The sequence below is a fragment of the Callospermophilus lateralis genome, chromosome 17 (assembly GCF_048772815.1).
Source record: "Callospermophilus lateralis isolate mCalLat2 chromosome 17, mCalLat2.hap1, whole genome shotgun sequence".
In the NCBI taxonomy this organism is placed as follows: Eukaryota; Metazoa; Chordata; class Mammalia; order Rodentia; family Sciuridae; genus Callospermophilus; species Callospermophilus lateralis.
The window spans coordinates 38,800,683-38,814,724 of NC_135321.1; the positions used below are offsets into that span (position 1 = coordinate 38,800,683).

Below are 14,042 nucleotides of genomic sequence, written 5' to 3' on the forward strand. Positions count from 1 at the left end.
CTTATTTTAAGTCCTTTGGATTTATACCGGTGGTCAAATGGTGGTTCCATTCGAAGTTTTCTGAGGAATCTTCATACTGCTTTCTAGAGTGTTTACACCAATTTGCAGCTCTACTAGCAGTATATGAGTTAACCTTTACCCCCTCATTTATGTGAGGAAACATTTATTGTTAACTTGTATTTTTTTAGGGGGTACTGGGGATTGAACTCAGGGGTACTTGACCACTGAACCACATCCCCAACCCTATTTTGTATTTTATTTAGAGAGAGGGTTTCACTGAGTTGCTTAGCACCTTGCTAAATTGCTGAGGCTTTGGACTCTTGATCCTTCTGCCTCAGCCTTCCGAGAGCTGCTGGGATTACATGCGTGTGCCATCTTACCTGGCTGCTACTTGTATTCTTGATAATTGTCATTCTGACTGGAGTGAGATGGAATCTCAGTGTAGTTTTAATTTTCATTTCTCTAATTGCTAGAGTTGTTGAACATTTTTTAAAAAAATATATTTGTGGACTATTTATGTTTCTTCTTCTGTGAGTGCCTGTTCAGTTCCTTTGTCTATTTATTGATTGAGTTATTTGTGTTTTTTTTTTTTGTTTGTTGTTGTTTTTGCATGTTAAGTTTTTTTAGTTCTTTGTATATCCTGGAGATTAATTTGAGCTATTTTAGTCTGTGTTGCATTGCAAAAGCTCTTTGGGTTTTTCCTCACCAAATGCTCTGACCTGTGTGGCTCTTTCATGGGTTCTTCTGCTTTAGGCCATGGTGTTGGTCATATTTATTCTTGGGGCCTCCCTACTGGCCTCACATCCCATGCTGGTTTGTGCTGTGAGTAACTGAAGTTTTAAAAAGGGAAATAATGCAATCTTTATTTCAGAGTAATAGTTCTAGCATGAAAGATGGGGTATAGAGGACAGAACCAGGGACAGGAACAGCAGATGAGAAGTTATTGCAGTTGGTCAAGCAATAGAAGGTTCGATCTGGATCAGACTTGATAGTTGCCCCAGGAAGAACTAAGTATTTGAATAGTGCAGTTGAAGAAAAGGAAGTGGCTTCAAGATGGTGCTCAGATCTAACTTAGACAACCAGGTAACTAGCATGAGGGAGTGTAGAAAGACTTGTTTTGATTGGGCTGTTTTGATTTTAGAGAGATTGAGTTGGGGTGCCTGTGGGGCATCCAGGAAGGATTGTGTCAGTAGGTAGGCAGATGGAAGTATGGGCATGGAGCCCAGAAGAGAGATTGGAGTGTCTTTAGTCCATGGGTAGATGACATTTATCTATTTCTCCCCTAGCACACCTGAGTAATAAACTCACTCCTGCAAGTGGAAGTGACTCACTAAGTTAGTTACTCTTCAACATGGAATCATAGGCGCTAAATCAGAATATGGAGAAGGCCCAAGTGTTGTATGGAGGTATCCTAGAAGATGCTGCTACCTTTTTTTTATTCTCTTGTCTTGTGAGAAAGGAGTCGGGGCTGGGGAGGTAACTCAGTGTTAGAGCCCTTGCCCAGCATGTGCAAGGTTTGATTCCCTGGGTTTGATTCCCCAGCATCGCAAAAACAAAGGATCCAGTCCACACTCAAGGGGACTGGAGGCCTTTTTAGAGATGGCCCTCCACATTCAGATTACTGTTCTTGAGTAACGCTTGTAACCCAGCTCTGTAGTGTCAGTGTAAATTAATCTAAATCCTATGGTCTTGGGGGAAATTAGGAAAATTTATTGACTCATTGAAATCTGGCACTGCTAAATACCATTTATTTAGCACTTTAGTCTTTTATGAATAATATGAGATCTAGTAAGCATTGTGGCAGAAAGAAGTAGTAATATGTTTATCTATCATTTCTCCCTCTTCTTGTTTGCTAAAGAGAAGAATAGCCACATCTGTGGATACCTTTAAAAGGGAAACTCCTAACCTAGCTTTGTAGTCTTTGTATATGGTAAGTATTCATGTTAGTCAACTTTTTGTTACTGGGACCGAGGAGGGAAACCTTATTTTGGTTATGGGTCCAGAAGTTTAGTCTGTGGTTAGCTGAGTTCATTGCATTTTAGCCTAAGATGAGCAGGATGTTATGGCCAAAAGCCATGGTGAAGAAGTGCTGCTGTGTTCATGGCTGACCAGGAAGCAGAGAGGAAAGCCGGGAAGGGACCACAGGGAAGATGAAGCCTTCCTGGGCATGCCCCAAGTGACCCACCAGCTCCAGCAGTGCCCCGGCAGCCTGCAGTTCATTCACCCAGTTCATTCAAAATAGGATGGACTGATTAGGTTACAGCTCTCACAGTCCAATCGTTTTACCTCTGAACATTCCTGTATCAGTGCAGGAATTTTGGAGGGGACACCTCATCTTTACAACATAACAGGATTCCAAACGCCGTTTGGAATTTGGTTGGGAAGAAAATGCATTTATTTTCCTTTTGAGGCAGTGTTATTTATGGTGGTTAATTTCCTACCCATCCAAGCCTTATTTGAGGTGGTATGCTTTAATGAGCATCTTTCCCAGGTCCCAGAAATCTTGGTTCTGATTCATTTTTAACATAATCATCCTGGCAGAAGCCTGTTTATCATAGCATGTGCTACAAGGCTTCTCGGGGCACTAGTACTTTTAGGCTTCATGCTCTGGTGGTTCCAGCTGTGACGACTACGTTCCTCATTCACAATCCCTGTTTTTGCTTCTCTCTGCAAGGGCCAAGGCCATGAGAATCCTGGACACAGAGGCATTGGTATTTCCGGTGCCAGAGTTGTAAGCCCCAGGAGCAAAACCCCAAAGGTAGCCGGCGCTTTGTATGGAAAGTGCCATAGCCAGTAGGGCTAGCTTTTGTGTGAAGAAAGAAGAAAAAACAGACTCTCTGGGTACTTGCCCAAAGTCTCACCCAGCTTGGTGGAAGAGCTGAAATGCACACTTTAGTATTCTGGATTTCCCTGTTCCTGAGTTGAAAGAACTGACATATTCTGCTCTGGAAAATTGAACATTTGGAGAAAATATGAACCCCATTTGAAGGGATAACCATACAGAAGAAACTTTCCTTACATGGCCTCAGGAGAGTGACTGCTTTTAGGATTATTGTTAAGAAACACAGACAAGCACACTAATTACTAACGGACTTGAAATCAGTGTAATAAGAGGCCTTGTGAGTCTACCTGTCCCTGCATGTTTTCAAGTGATGGTAAATGACCACCCGTTAGGGCTGGCGAGGATGCTTTGCTTGAGACAGGACAGATCACCAGCATGGCTTCAGCTCTGTGCTGTGCTGACTGTGTGCCCTTCACTCCATGCACCCGTGGCCTTCCAGCCACCTGTCCTTTCTCCACCCACCCGGGCCTTCCTGGACTCCTCTTTCCTTTCAAGCCTGCATTTCCTGTTTGTGTTGGACCAAAACTGTGGAGGTGGGTGGGAAGTCCAAGAGCAGAGTCCTAGGAGACTCCTTGGCTCCTAGGTTGCATCTGGGTGTTCCTCAGGCTCTGAGTGTTTACAGTTTTGTCCTGGCTTTTGTCACCAGTGCCTGAGCTGGCAGTTGGCCCATTTGAGCAGAGCAGTCTGTCCTGTGGATTCGTTCCTCTCTTTTCCTTTCTCTGCTTGCCTCCTCTTGTTATTTTTAATTTGTGGACAGTGCTGTGATTTAATATTTAAAAGACCCTTTCCTTCCATTTCTGACTTTTGTCAGGATAATAAAGAGAATAATGTGCAAGTAATAAATGTGATTTAAATTGGAGATCAGGTCAATTGAAGGTTGAAAGCAGACTTTTCTGAAGGTACTTACAACACTATTAACATGCCTTTCGAAAACTAAGCATTTCCTCTACTTGTAACAAGGTATTTTTACCTAATTTCTTGTCTCACTAGGGAGTGAAAGGGAGCATCCCAGTTTTACTCTTTTCTAGGTATAAATTATACTTATGGGACCATTCAGTGTGTTATATTTCATGGTCACATTCCCGTGGGCATACATGCTTTTGGTCATAGAAAAAATTGTCAGAGTTTGGTGTAAGCTACAACAAAACCCTGGTTAGTTGAAATGGGAGTTAGCTTGTCAGTAGTCATGTTTTTGGCTTTGTGGCCCAGTAAAATATTTAGGAAGGTAAACTTAGTAATGTTAAATCTTAAATGTGTTAATTCACCTTTTTTTTCCTTCTCTGGGAGTGTAACAAATAGGACCTTTTACTTGGATCTTTGTTTTATAGGTTAATTAGTTGAGTTAGTAAAAGTTTTTGTCTCCACCAAATCCTTGTTGTTGTATGTTGATTAAGGACTCCGATGGACTCTCCAGGGTCTGAATGAATTGTGCATGCCTCAGAAAGCTGTGTAAAGGAGGATGCATTTAACTAATTTGGAAGGAAAAATTCCTGTTTGGCTTATTACAAATGTTATTAACTATGTTTAGAGAATTACTATGAACAGTGATTTTTTTCAAATATTAATGTGCTTAAGCCATAGTTAGGGTGGTCTGCTTTAATAACCTTATTTCCCAGGAATTCCACCAGGGATTCTGAGTGCAATTCTGATTTATTTTTAAATGTGTCTCAGGTAATTCTTCAGTCTTGGAATTATGTTTCTGAAAAACATCCCAAATGGTGGTGCTGGTGGGAAAATTAAGTGCTAGCTAGGTTTACTTTTCTCAATTGATCATCATAATGCCATTTGGTCTTTCATAGAGTGACTCTTACATTTTGAAAACCAGGTTAAGTTGTTCTAAGATAGGAGTAGCTATAAATCATGGTGAGGATTTTTTCTTCCAGAAGAGAAATGGACAGATAAATTGCTTAAGATAGCTAGAATCTTGTACTCCTTTATGAGACTGCAGTGAGTAGGGGTTTGGGTTACAGGTTGATCTTAAATGTGTTAGCTAGTGTTTATAATTATTAGAAAGATATGTTGTAATTCATTTGAAACGATTAATAAAGTTCTCAAAGTGTATAGCATTACAGGTTACCCAGTGGAAGTAATTTTAACATAACATTTCCCCGTATTTGGCTAGAAAATTCTTTTTATAGTATCTTTATGAGAGTTTTTGCTATATAACTGTATCAGGTTTGTTACTATAATATATCATGATTAAAATAGTCTGTCTTGTTTTTAAACCTTTTTATGTATTTGAGGTTTGCTAATGTTAGTGTGAGTTTACTGAAATCATGTTACATATATGGTCTTTTGATAATTAAGTTAATCTGGTGGTGGGGCATACTTATAGTCCCAGCTGCTTGGGAGGCTGAACCAGGAGGATCTCTTCATCCCAGGCCACTCTGGACAACATAGTGAGACTGGGTCTCAAGAAAGGAAAAAAAACAAAAACAAAAACAAAAAAAACAAAAAAAGAAAATTACAATTTCTAATTAGAATGCAGTTTCAAGTTTGAGTCACAGAAGAGAAATTGGACTTTTCTTTTGAATCTGGAGACTGAGGTAGAGAATTATAAGGCACCAAAAATGGGCTCTGGATTTGGAAATCTTTGAAGTTAATTTCCTGTCCAGCATCCCCTTCTCTGCTTCTTGTTTTTCTTTCATGACTAAGTGAAATTCTAAAAGGCATTTTATAATCATGAAAACACCAGGAGATTGGGGATAGTTGTAAAACATAATTCAAATAGTTCTCACTTTATTTATTTTTTCTTATATCAATAGAATTCCCAAGTGGGTAGGGAGATTTGTTTCACATTCATCTTCTATACTCTGAAACTACTGATTTTGAACAATTTTATAATGTTTCCTAGGCATGTTTACTTATGGTTTGTTTTTTTTCGGTCTGTAATGTGGTTGGGTTTCCTGATTAGATTTTTAAAATCTGTTTAATTGCCTACACGTTTCCTTCTCTGATTCCCTCATTTCCTCCTGATTGTGTTTTTTTCCCAATGTGGTTCATTAACTCTCTTGGGCTACCATAAAACTTTAAAGAAGCCGCGCATTATTTTATATGAGTACCACAGTGAATCAACAGCAGGGCTCACAGGTATCTTGAGTGTTTTCAAACCACTGGATTCTGGGTCTACTTTTTGAATTATCAATTATGTACAGAGTAGGCTGAACTCATGATCTGCTGCAAAGGAACTTCTGATGTTTTAGGCAGTATGTGCCTCTTAGGATCTTGACTATTTCGGCAGGAATCCACAGGACCTCTTACTTCCTAGCTCTTCTTGGTAAATAGTAGACATTCAATAAATATCTGTTGGGTAAACACCTCTCCAGCCTCAGCATCTGTAATGTAAGGCCATTGGAACAATCCATTTTTATATGAGAATGTTTAACCACGATCAGTATTCAAGCGCAGATAATCTTCAGACAATTTAAAACTGTCAACTGCAAAATGAAGGGATAGAGACGTGTTGTCTAATTTTTAGTGTCTACAGCAACAAAGTTTGAGCTGTTGGCTAAGATTTGAAATAGATCTGTACTATTTGTGATCATTGTTATTTGTTATCTGCCTGATAAAATAGAACTCTGAACACAGCTCATGACTTCTTTGCAAGGTGGACAGGAGGACAGTATAGGCTGGTAATTGTACAATAGATGATCCTGAGTCAAAATCTGATTTGTATTGGAATGACAATGGTCAGATAGTCTCTGTTTAAATAGTACTTTGACATAAAAGGAGTTGTTTGTTTAATAGCCTGGAGCAATGTTAGAGTTTTTTTTTTTTTTTTTAATCTAAGCAATACCTTAGTCCTAGGCAAAGTATAAACAGCATTTCATATTTAGTCTGGTCTAATCCTGGGGCTTATACCACTATCAGTAGAGGTAATATCTTTTCCTTTTCCAACATGGATGAGTAATGTCTGGGGATTTATTGAACATGTCCCTGAATGTAGAAAGAAGATAACTTTTCAGCATATGAACCATATGAAGAAGATTGCTGATGTCTGTAGGAAATAGTAAGGGGTAAAGACACAAGGTATTTTGCTTTTTAAAATGTTACTTATTTATATGTTCAGTAGTTAAACTGGCAACTCTGTTTCTCTCCTATAACTTTTTTAAAAAAAATATTTATTTAGTTTTAGGTGAACACAATAACTTTATTTTTTATTTTTATGTGGTGCTGAGGATCGAACCCAGTGCCTCATGCATACTAGACATGCACTCTACCACTGAGCCACATCCCCTGCCCTCTCCTATAACTTTTAAATGTCTCTTCTGGCTTTCTCCTGCTCATGTTAATTGAAGTCTGATTTATTCCTCTTATTGTCACTTCCCTCAAGACTTTTTACATTACAGGTTTCTCTTTCTCCTTGTCTTTCCATGTCCTCTGTGACTTTGAACCTTTGCTTCTTCTAGCTCACTCCCTCCCCTCCCCCCATTCAGATCTGTGCTTAAATCCTGAGTTTCTGATTCTACTTGTGTAACTTACTTTTGAGCTTTTTCTTTTCATCATATCTATCAAAGGATGGTATATCAGTTTCCCAGGACTGCTAAGCTCCTTGCCACACAGTGAGTGGCTTAAAACAGTCCAAGTTTACTTTCTCACAGTTGTGGAGGCTGGAAGTCTGAAATGAAGGCTGGTTTACTCTGGCAGCTCTTGGAGTGAACTGTCTTGCCTTTTCTAGGGTCACATGCTGGACTGCTTGCAAGGGTGTGGCCATATCACAGTGTTCTACTCTGTCTTAACTTTGCCTTTCATGTGCATGTGCCTTTGTGTGTGAAAAATCCTCTTCTCCCTTTCTCTTGTAAGAGCAATTGCCTCGGATTTAGGGCTCACCCAGATAATCCAGAATGATCTCTTCATCTCAAAATCCTTAACTGGAATACATCTGCTAGGACTTTTATCCAAATGTGGTAACATTCGCAGGTTCTGGGAATTAGGATGTGGACTATCCTTTTGGAGACTCCCATTCACCCTGCTACAGAGAGTTATAAGAACTAAATGAAATGTAATTATGTGTATATTTACATATATTTAGTTACAGTCTTTAGCTCAAGTCCTGACCAAAGTTGGTACTCAGTAAATGCTAATTCATTTCCTTCTCTTTAGAATCCTATGCCCTCCATTGTCCTGCATCTGCATGACATGTCTGACAGTCTGTCCTCCATTCAGAGTGTTCCTGCTCTTGTATCCCCCACTGACAGGGAATCTTCTACCTTTACTCCATTCTGTTGTGCCCTGGTTGTCCACATAGCTGTGGCCTGACCTCCCTGCACCTCTCCAGCTGTATAATTTTGTAAAATTATGTTTACAAGACACAAAATAATGCACAGATGTTCTCACTAGCATTCCGTGCTTAGGCCAGTATCGTTTCTGGAAGTTTGTTTTTTTCACCCTTGGCTCAGTTCTGCTACTCTGTGGTGGCCTTTGTATGGTTTGATGTAGGACAAATATAAGGTATTTATATCACCGGTAACAAATGTCATATGCAGTTTTGAGTTAAAAAAAAAAAAAAAAATCCAGGATTGGGGATGCCTCACATGCACAAGGCCCTGGGTTCAATCCCTAGCACCACACACATACAGAAAAAACAAACAAACAAACAAACAAAAAAAACGTCCAGGTGCTCTCAACCAGTTGTTGTTCATAATCTGTTTGATGCCCTTCCCCACCTCCTTCAGTTGGACTTTAGATCCTGGTTTAGGTAGAATTATTAGCGTTAATGTGATTTTTTTTTTTTTATCGGAAGTTTTCGTACATTTTTGAATGGCTGTTATTTTAGTTTTCTTATTTCTCTTTGTCTCTTTTTTTTCATGTCCATTCAAGTGGAAAAATATAATAAAATTTCGTGACGTTTATAGCCTAGTATAATAAAATCAAGTCTAAACAAGTAAAATCTGATTATAGGACTGCTTTCTAGTAAGTGGGTAGATGTACTCTCAAAAAATGATTGCGGTAAAGCTTATGTAAAACCTGGATGTTTCTGTTTATCCTTTATGGGTTGTAGGTGAAAGAAAAAAATCACTCTGCTTCTCTACTCATTTTATTTCACGCTGTGTTGCTGTGTTGTTTGTAGTTGGACAAGTTCACATTTACATAAAAATGGGAAGAGAGGTAGTAAATGTCATGTTTTTCTCATCTCCCTGCCACCTGGAGAGAGTAGAGCAGAGCCCAGAAAGTTAGTTGAGCTTCTTAGCTTTTTCATTCAGCATTCATTTTCTGAAGAGTGTCATTACTGTGCTCAGTGACAACTTCTCTTAACATTGGAAGAATCGCTAAGTGACCCTTGCTAAGTCTTGATTTTGCCCAGGGATGAGCTTCTGCCTCTTGTCTTGATTGGAGTTCTGACACCCTGGCTTTGTGACTCCAGAACTGAGAGTGGAAGAGGCTTTGGAGGGCACCTGGTGCAGGGCTGCCTCTGTAAAGTGAGGAAACTGGGCTCCAGTGAGTGTCCCAGGCAGGTACTAAAGTAGCAGAATGTGGACCAGCAGGGGATCTGGGTGTATAGTTCCCTGGGTTTATAGTTACCCATTTCTCCCCAGGAGGAAACCAAGGGCCTGGTTTTAAAGCACTTTTTTTACAAAGAACTAAGGTGACAAATCATAAAAAAATGTACATTAATTTTTTTAATCTCATCATTTTCACGATCGTGGTAGGTATATTTGTGATGGAAAGGGAAGTAATTAACTCTTGGACAGAAATTACCAAAATAGATATTGATTCTAGAACAGCCTTCTCTCCCAAACGCATGAAGAATATACAGGATCCATTGCAAGATCTTCATGTATACTGAATGTTATGGTTTGTGGTATATTCATCATTAAGTAAAGAATCCTTATATTTGTTGAATTTTTGGTTTGAGGGAATTAATGTAGAAATTAGAAAAAGAAAGTTTTATGACTTGGTTTGGGAATTTAAAACGAGATAACTTTTTGAAATAACTTTATACATTTAATAGTAGAAAATAATTTTGATAAAGAGTTTGTTGTGGTATTTCAGTTTGTTCATTTAGTCTATTTGGTAGATGGATATTGCCACTTTAATTTTTTCATTTTTAAGAAATCTGTTTTTGTACCTTTAAAAAGTAGGTAATAGTCATCTTACATTTCTTCTTCCTTTTGGGCATGATAATGGAGTCAATCTTTGTTTATTGGCTAATTCTGAATATTATTAAATAAGCTTATCATATTAATGACATCCCCCCTCCTTTTTTTTTTGTAGCCAACACATACCTCTTTATGGTACAAGCTCGAGGTATAATGTTGAGAGAAAATGTGAAAACAATAGGACATATGATCAGGCTGTACACAAATAAAAACGCCACCCTCAATGGCACAGGTAAGGCAACTTCCTCTCAGCTTTGCTTGGCTTCTGCTTCTTACCCTTATAGGCATAGAGCATTTGACCAGATCTTTGAAACTCTAATTTTGCCTCCCAGTGACTCCCTGTTAGAGATGAAGATTTCTCCTACTAAGTGCACTGGTAGGTTAATTTATTGTGCAAATTAGGTCTGTTCCATATTTTAGGATACATATAAAGCTGTGGTTTCAAGGGTGATGGGATTTGGTGTAAAGATACTTAAAAGTTCACTCCTGCACATGTAAAATATACAGAACAGCTTCTGCTTTTTCAGTTTATCTATTGTATTTAAATTAACCACAAAGAATAATTTATTCATCTCAATGAGCCGTGCTACTGTTATATCTATTCTTATTTCTAAAATGTTTTTCCAACTACTTTGACCCTATACTTAGTTGTTTTACATTATAGGATATTCTTAACTTTATGACCTTTTTCAGGGGCTAGAGGAGAAGTTTTATAAAGTTGGAAATCAGTAGTTGCTCTTTTCAAAATGTTATCTGGAAGCAGAATCTGCATTAGAGTCACAAAAAGTTAAGATCTAATAGGCTAAGCTAATAATGATTTGGTGCTGTAAACGTGCATGTGGTGTGAATGGGTTTCCTACTGTGGAAGAGGTCTTCCCACAGTGTCTCGCAAGTATTGTAGGTGCTACTTTAAAGGGATTCATGGGATTGATTGTCAGTTGTTGTATGCTCTGTGTTCTCATTTTAAATAATTGAAAATAAAGATTTAATGTGTGTTGATGTTGCTTGGGTCACTGTAGACCTGCAGTCACTTTTCTGCTGTCTCTGTTTCCTCCTCTCAATAGAATGTCTACCTCCCAGCCATAAATGTTCTTTCTTAAAAGTATGTTAAGGCATATAGTAGTTTTAGATCCTGCTAAAAAATGAAAGACTACCAATTGCATACCAGTTTGCAATTTAACGTCACACATACTTTTACAAAATCCATTCTAGTCATTTGCTTAATTTGTTTTTGACGCTACTAATCAAAACACTCTTGTTTTCCTTTAATTTTTTAGCCTTCATTTCCTTTAGGAAGACTCTCAATATAGTGGACATTTTAATAGTACAGTACAGTACAAATCTCATTAACCGTTTTCTGCATTGATGCAGTAGGCCTACTGAATAGTAGGTCAGTTTTAGGAGATGTTTAAAAGATGTTTGTTTTTATTTTGGTACCAGGAATTGAACCCAAGGGTACTTAACCACTGAGCCACATCCTCAGCCCTTTTTTTTTTTTTTATTTTTTATTTTGAGATAGGGTTTGATTAAGTTGTTTAGAGCCTCAGCTTCCTGAGTCACTGGGATTATAGGCATGTGCCACTGCACCCAGTGTGAAAGTGTTTGCTACAAGTCTGTTAAACTGAAAGAAATATTAAGTTACTGTATTTGTATGAATATTAAAAGTGTGTATATTATAGTTTTTTCCTGAGACATGAATAAGTTATGTGTGGATGTTGAGTTCAATTAGGAGAAATAATTACCTGAGCAAGGCAAACTTTCCTTTAGCAGTAGGCAAAAAAGAAAAAGAAAAAAAAAAAGAAATCCATTCTTCCCCTCACTTAGTTACAGTTTCAATAATGACAAAGCAACCAGTGCATACTTTGATTGACATTTGCTTAGTTTTATGTACCTTTGAAAACCTTTCATATAGTTTATTTTTACTAATGGGAAAACTGTCCTTAGGAGACAGGAATGGGTTTGGTTCTAACAGATGCCTGGAGGTGATGGCTTAGCTACAAAGCCTTTTTGTTCTCATGTAAAAGTCTGCAAGTTGGTCATCTGTGGCTGTTATGGAGATTTCTTCATAAGTCATCACCTGCTTTTCATCTTCTGCTCTGCCACATAGCATGGCAGTGAACTCGCAGCCTGCGGTGGCTGCTGGGGCTCCGTTCTTTGTATTTGTGCTTGACTCAATAGGAAGGAGGAATGAAAGGAAGAAGAACAAATTGGGTACCCCCCCTTTTAAGGAGCCTTCCCAGAAGTCCCACCCAGTATTTCTTCATACATCTCTCCGGCCAGAACTTAATTGCATGGGCACATATAAGTACACTGGGAAATGAAGTCATGGAGCTGGGAACACTGGTGCTAGAATGAAATCAGGGTTCTGTTACCTAAGGAGAGAAGAGTTAAAGTAGTCAGTCCTGAGGCTCTGCCAGGTTCATTTAGCTAGCATTTATCGAACAGTTAGTATAGCTTGTATACTCCACTCGATGTGGAAGACACAGATTAGGAAAAACATTCTCCCTTTACACACAGCTTTCTCTAAGCTTGGAGATATGAAAACATAGTTATTTACAATGCAGCTATTATTTCTGCACAGACAAATACATATAAAATTTTGCAAAAAGGAGATAATGGCCAATAAGGTGTACAAAGGGCTTAATTGAGCCCTAGAGGAGAATTGACTAATAATACATGGTGGCTCATTTAAATTTTAATAATAAAGGGTACATAGCTTGTTATATTTATGAGTACATTCAATTTCAAAAAGAAGTTTTAAATACCCTACGTGACTTTATGTGGCATCAAATGTAAATAGGTATGTATTTTTGTGCAGAAATCATGTCATACTTTAATGATGCCTGCAGAGCCAGTCAAATTAAGAAAACAAGATTTACTCATTGAGTAATTACTGAAGTAGGTGATGGGGTCATGCTGTGTCAGGGTTGTGGGTTGGTTAGAGAAAACCTTGTATGCTTTCTTAGTGGATATATGCGTGGAGACCCTCGGGCATGTTCTGCTGATAGGGTAAGTTGGTGATGAACAGAAAAGAACTCAAGGGGTTTCTGCCACCCTTTTAAGGTGCCCTTTGTAGAAGAAGTAAAGCCATTTAGGAGGTGTCCTTTGGTCCTGTTCTTCTTTTCCAGTAAGTGATAAGGTCCAGTGAGTGTGGAGTAGGGGACCTGTCCAGGTTTTCATTTTGTTTCCTTTTTCTTTGGGTGTGGTTCTGGATGGGAAGAAAGAGGAAAGGGCCCGGAACTCGTTTCATTTTCATTCATTCATTAGATGAAATAATGTCTGCCTCTTAACAGCATTGTGGTGGACCTCAAGTGCTTCTGGCATGCGTGACCTTTTAAAACTGTCACCTATTTTGAAAGCAGTGGTTATATTTGATGGACATGGCTCACCTAACCACTTGTGTAGGAATCATGATTTTTATGGGTTTATGACAGTATAATCTCCAAGAGCTTAAATCATCATTGGCTTTATTATCAGTTGTAAAGGGTTTATTTGCAGCATGTTCCTGTTGTGCCCTACAACTTTATTGGATGGTAGAAATAAAAGACAATTGAATTTCAATTAAAAGAGGTATATAGACAAAGGACCTGGGTAGTGGATAGAGTTATATATTATCATTCATTGGAAAGAGGTAAATACCACTGGACAAAGTGCTCAGGATTGTGCAGACATTTCTGTAAGTGTTACAGCCCTTATGATCATTTATAATGATGTGGCTAAATAACATGTTTAGCTCCAGTACTGTATTGAGAGCAAATGAAGATAATGTTGCATGTCTTTTTTTTTAAAAAAAATAATTACTTATGAATGTATTCTTTTATGAAGATTCAGTTATTCTAGCACTAGAATAAACTAAGTGAAACAATTCTCTCTGGTTTTCCTGTCACCACACTCCCCAGGGGGAGTGACTGTAACAGTTTGTTTTGTGGAAATGTCTAGAGAGCTTGAAATAATGAAATTTCAGTGAGTTGGATGTAGGCCTATGGAATTATAGTATGTGGATAAGAAGAGGGGCCCCGGTATTAATGACAAAATTAGTAAATTATGCAGAGTAAATATTCTGATTTAAAGTTCATATACAACATTAATAAGTCATTTGA

The 14,042-nt window shown here is 38.2% G+C and overlaps 1 protein-coding gene across 2 annotated transcripts in view; it reads left to right on the plus strand.

Moving 5' to 3' along the window:
- The window catches only part of B4galt6 (beta-1,4-galactosyltransferase 6), a 57,173-nt gene that overhangs the window by 5,928 nt on the left and 37,203 nt on the right, over positions 1–14,042 (plus strand). Inside the window, exons 1-2 of one of the 2 annotated variants that reach the window (XM_076836683.2) lie at positions 6,795–6,871; positions 10,058–10,174. In XM_076836683.2, the coding sequence (XP_076692798.1) occupies positions 10,075–10,174 (100 nt within the window). In that variant the 5' untranslated portion in view covers positions 6,795–6,871; positions 10,058–10,074. Of the gene's footprint in view, positions 1–6,794; positions 6,872–10,057; positions 10,175–14,042 lie in introns of those variants that run through there. The other variant, XM_076836682.2, reaches the window with a different exon arrangement.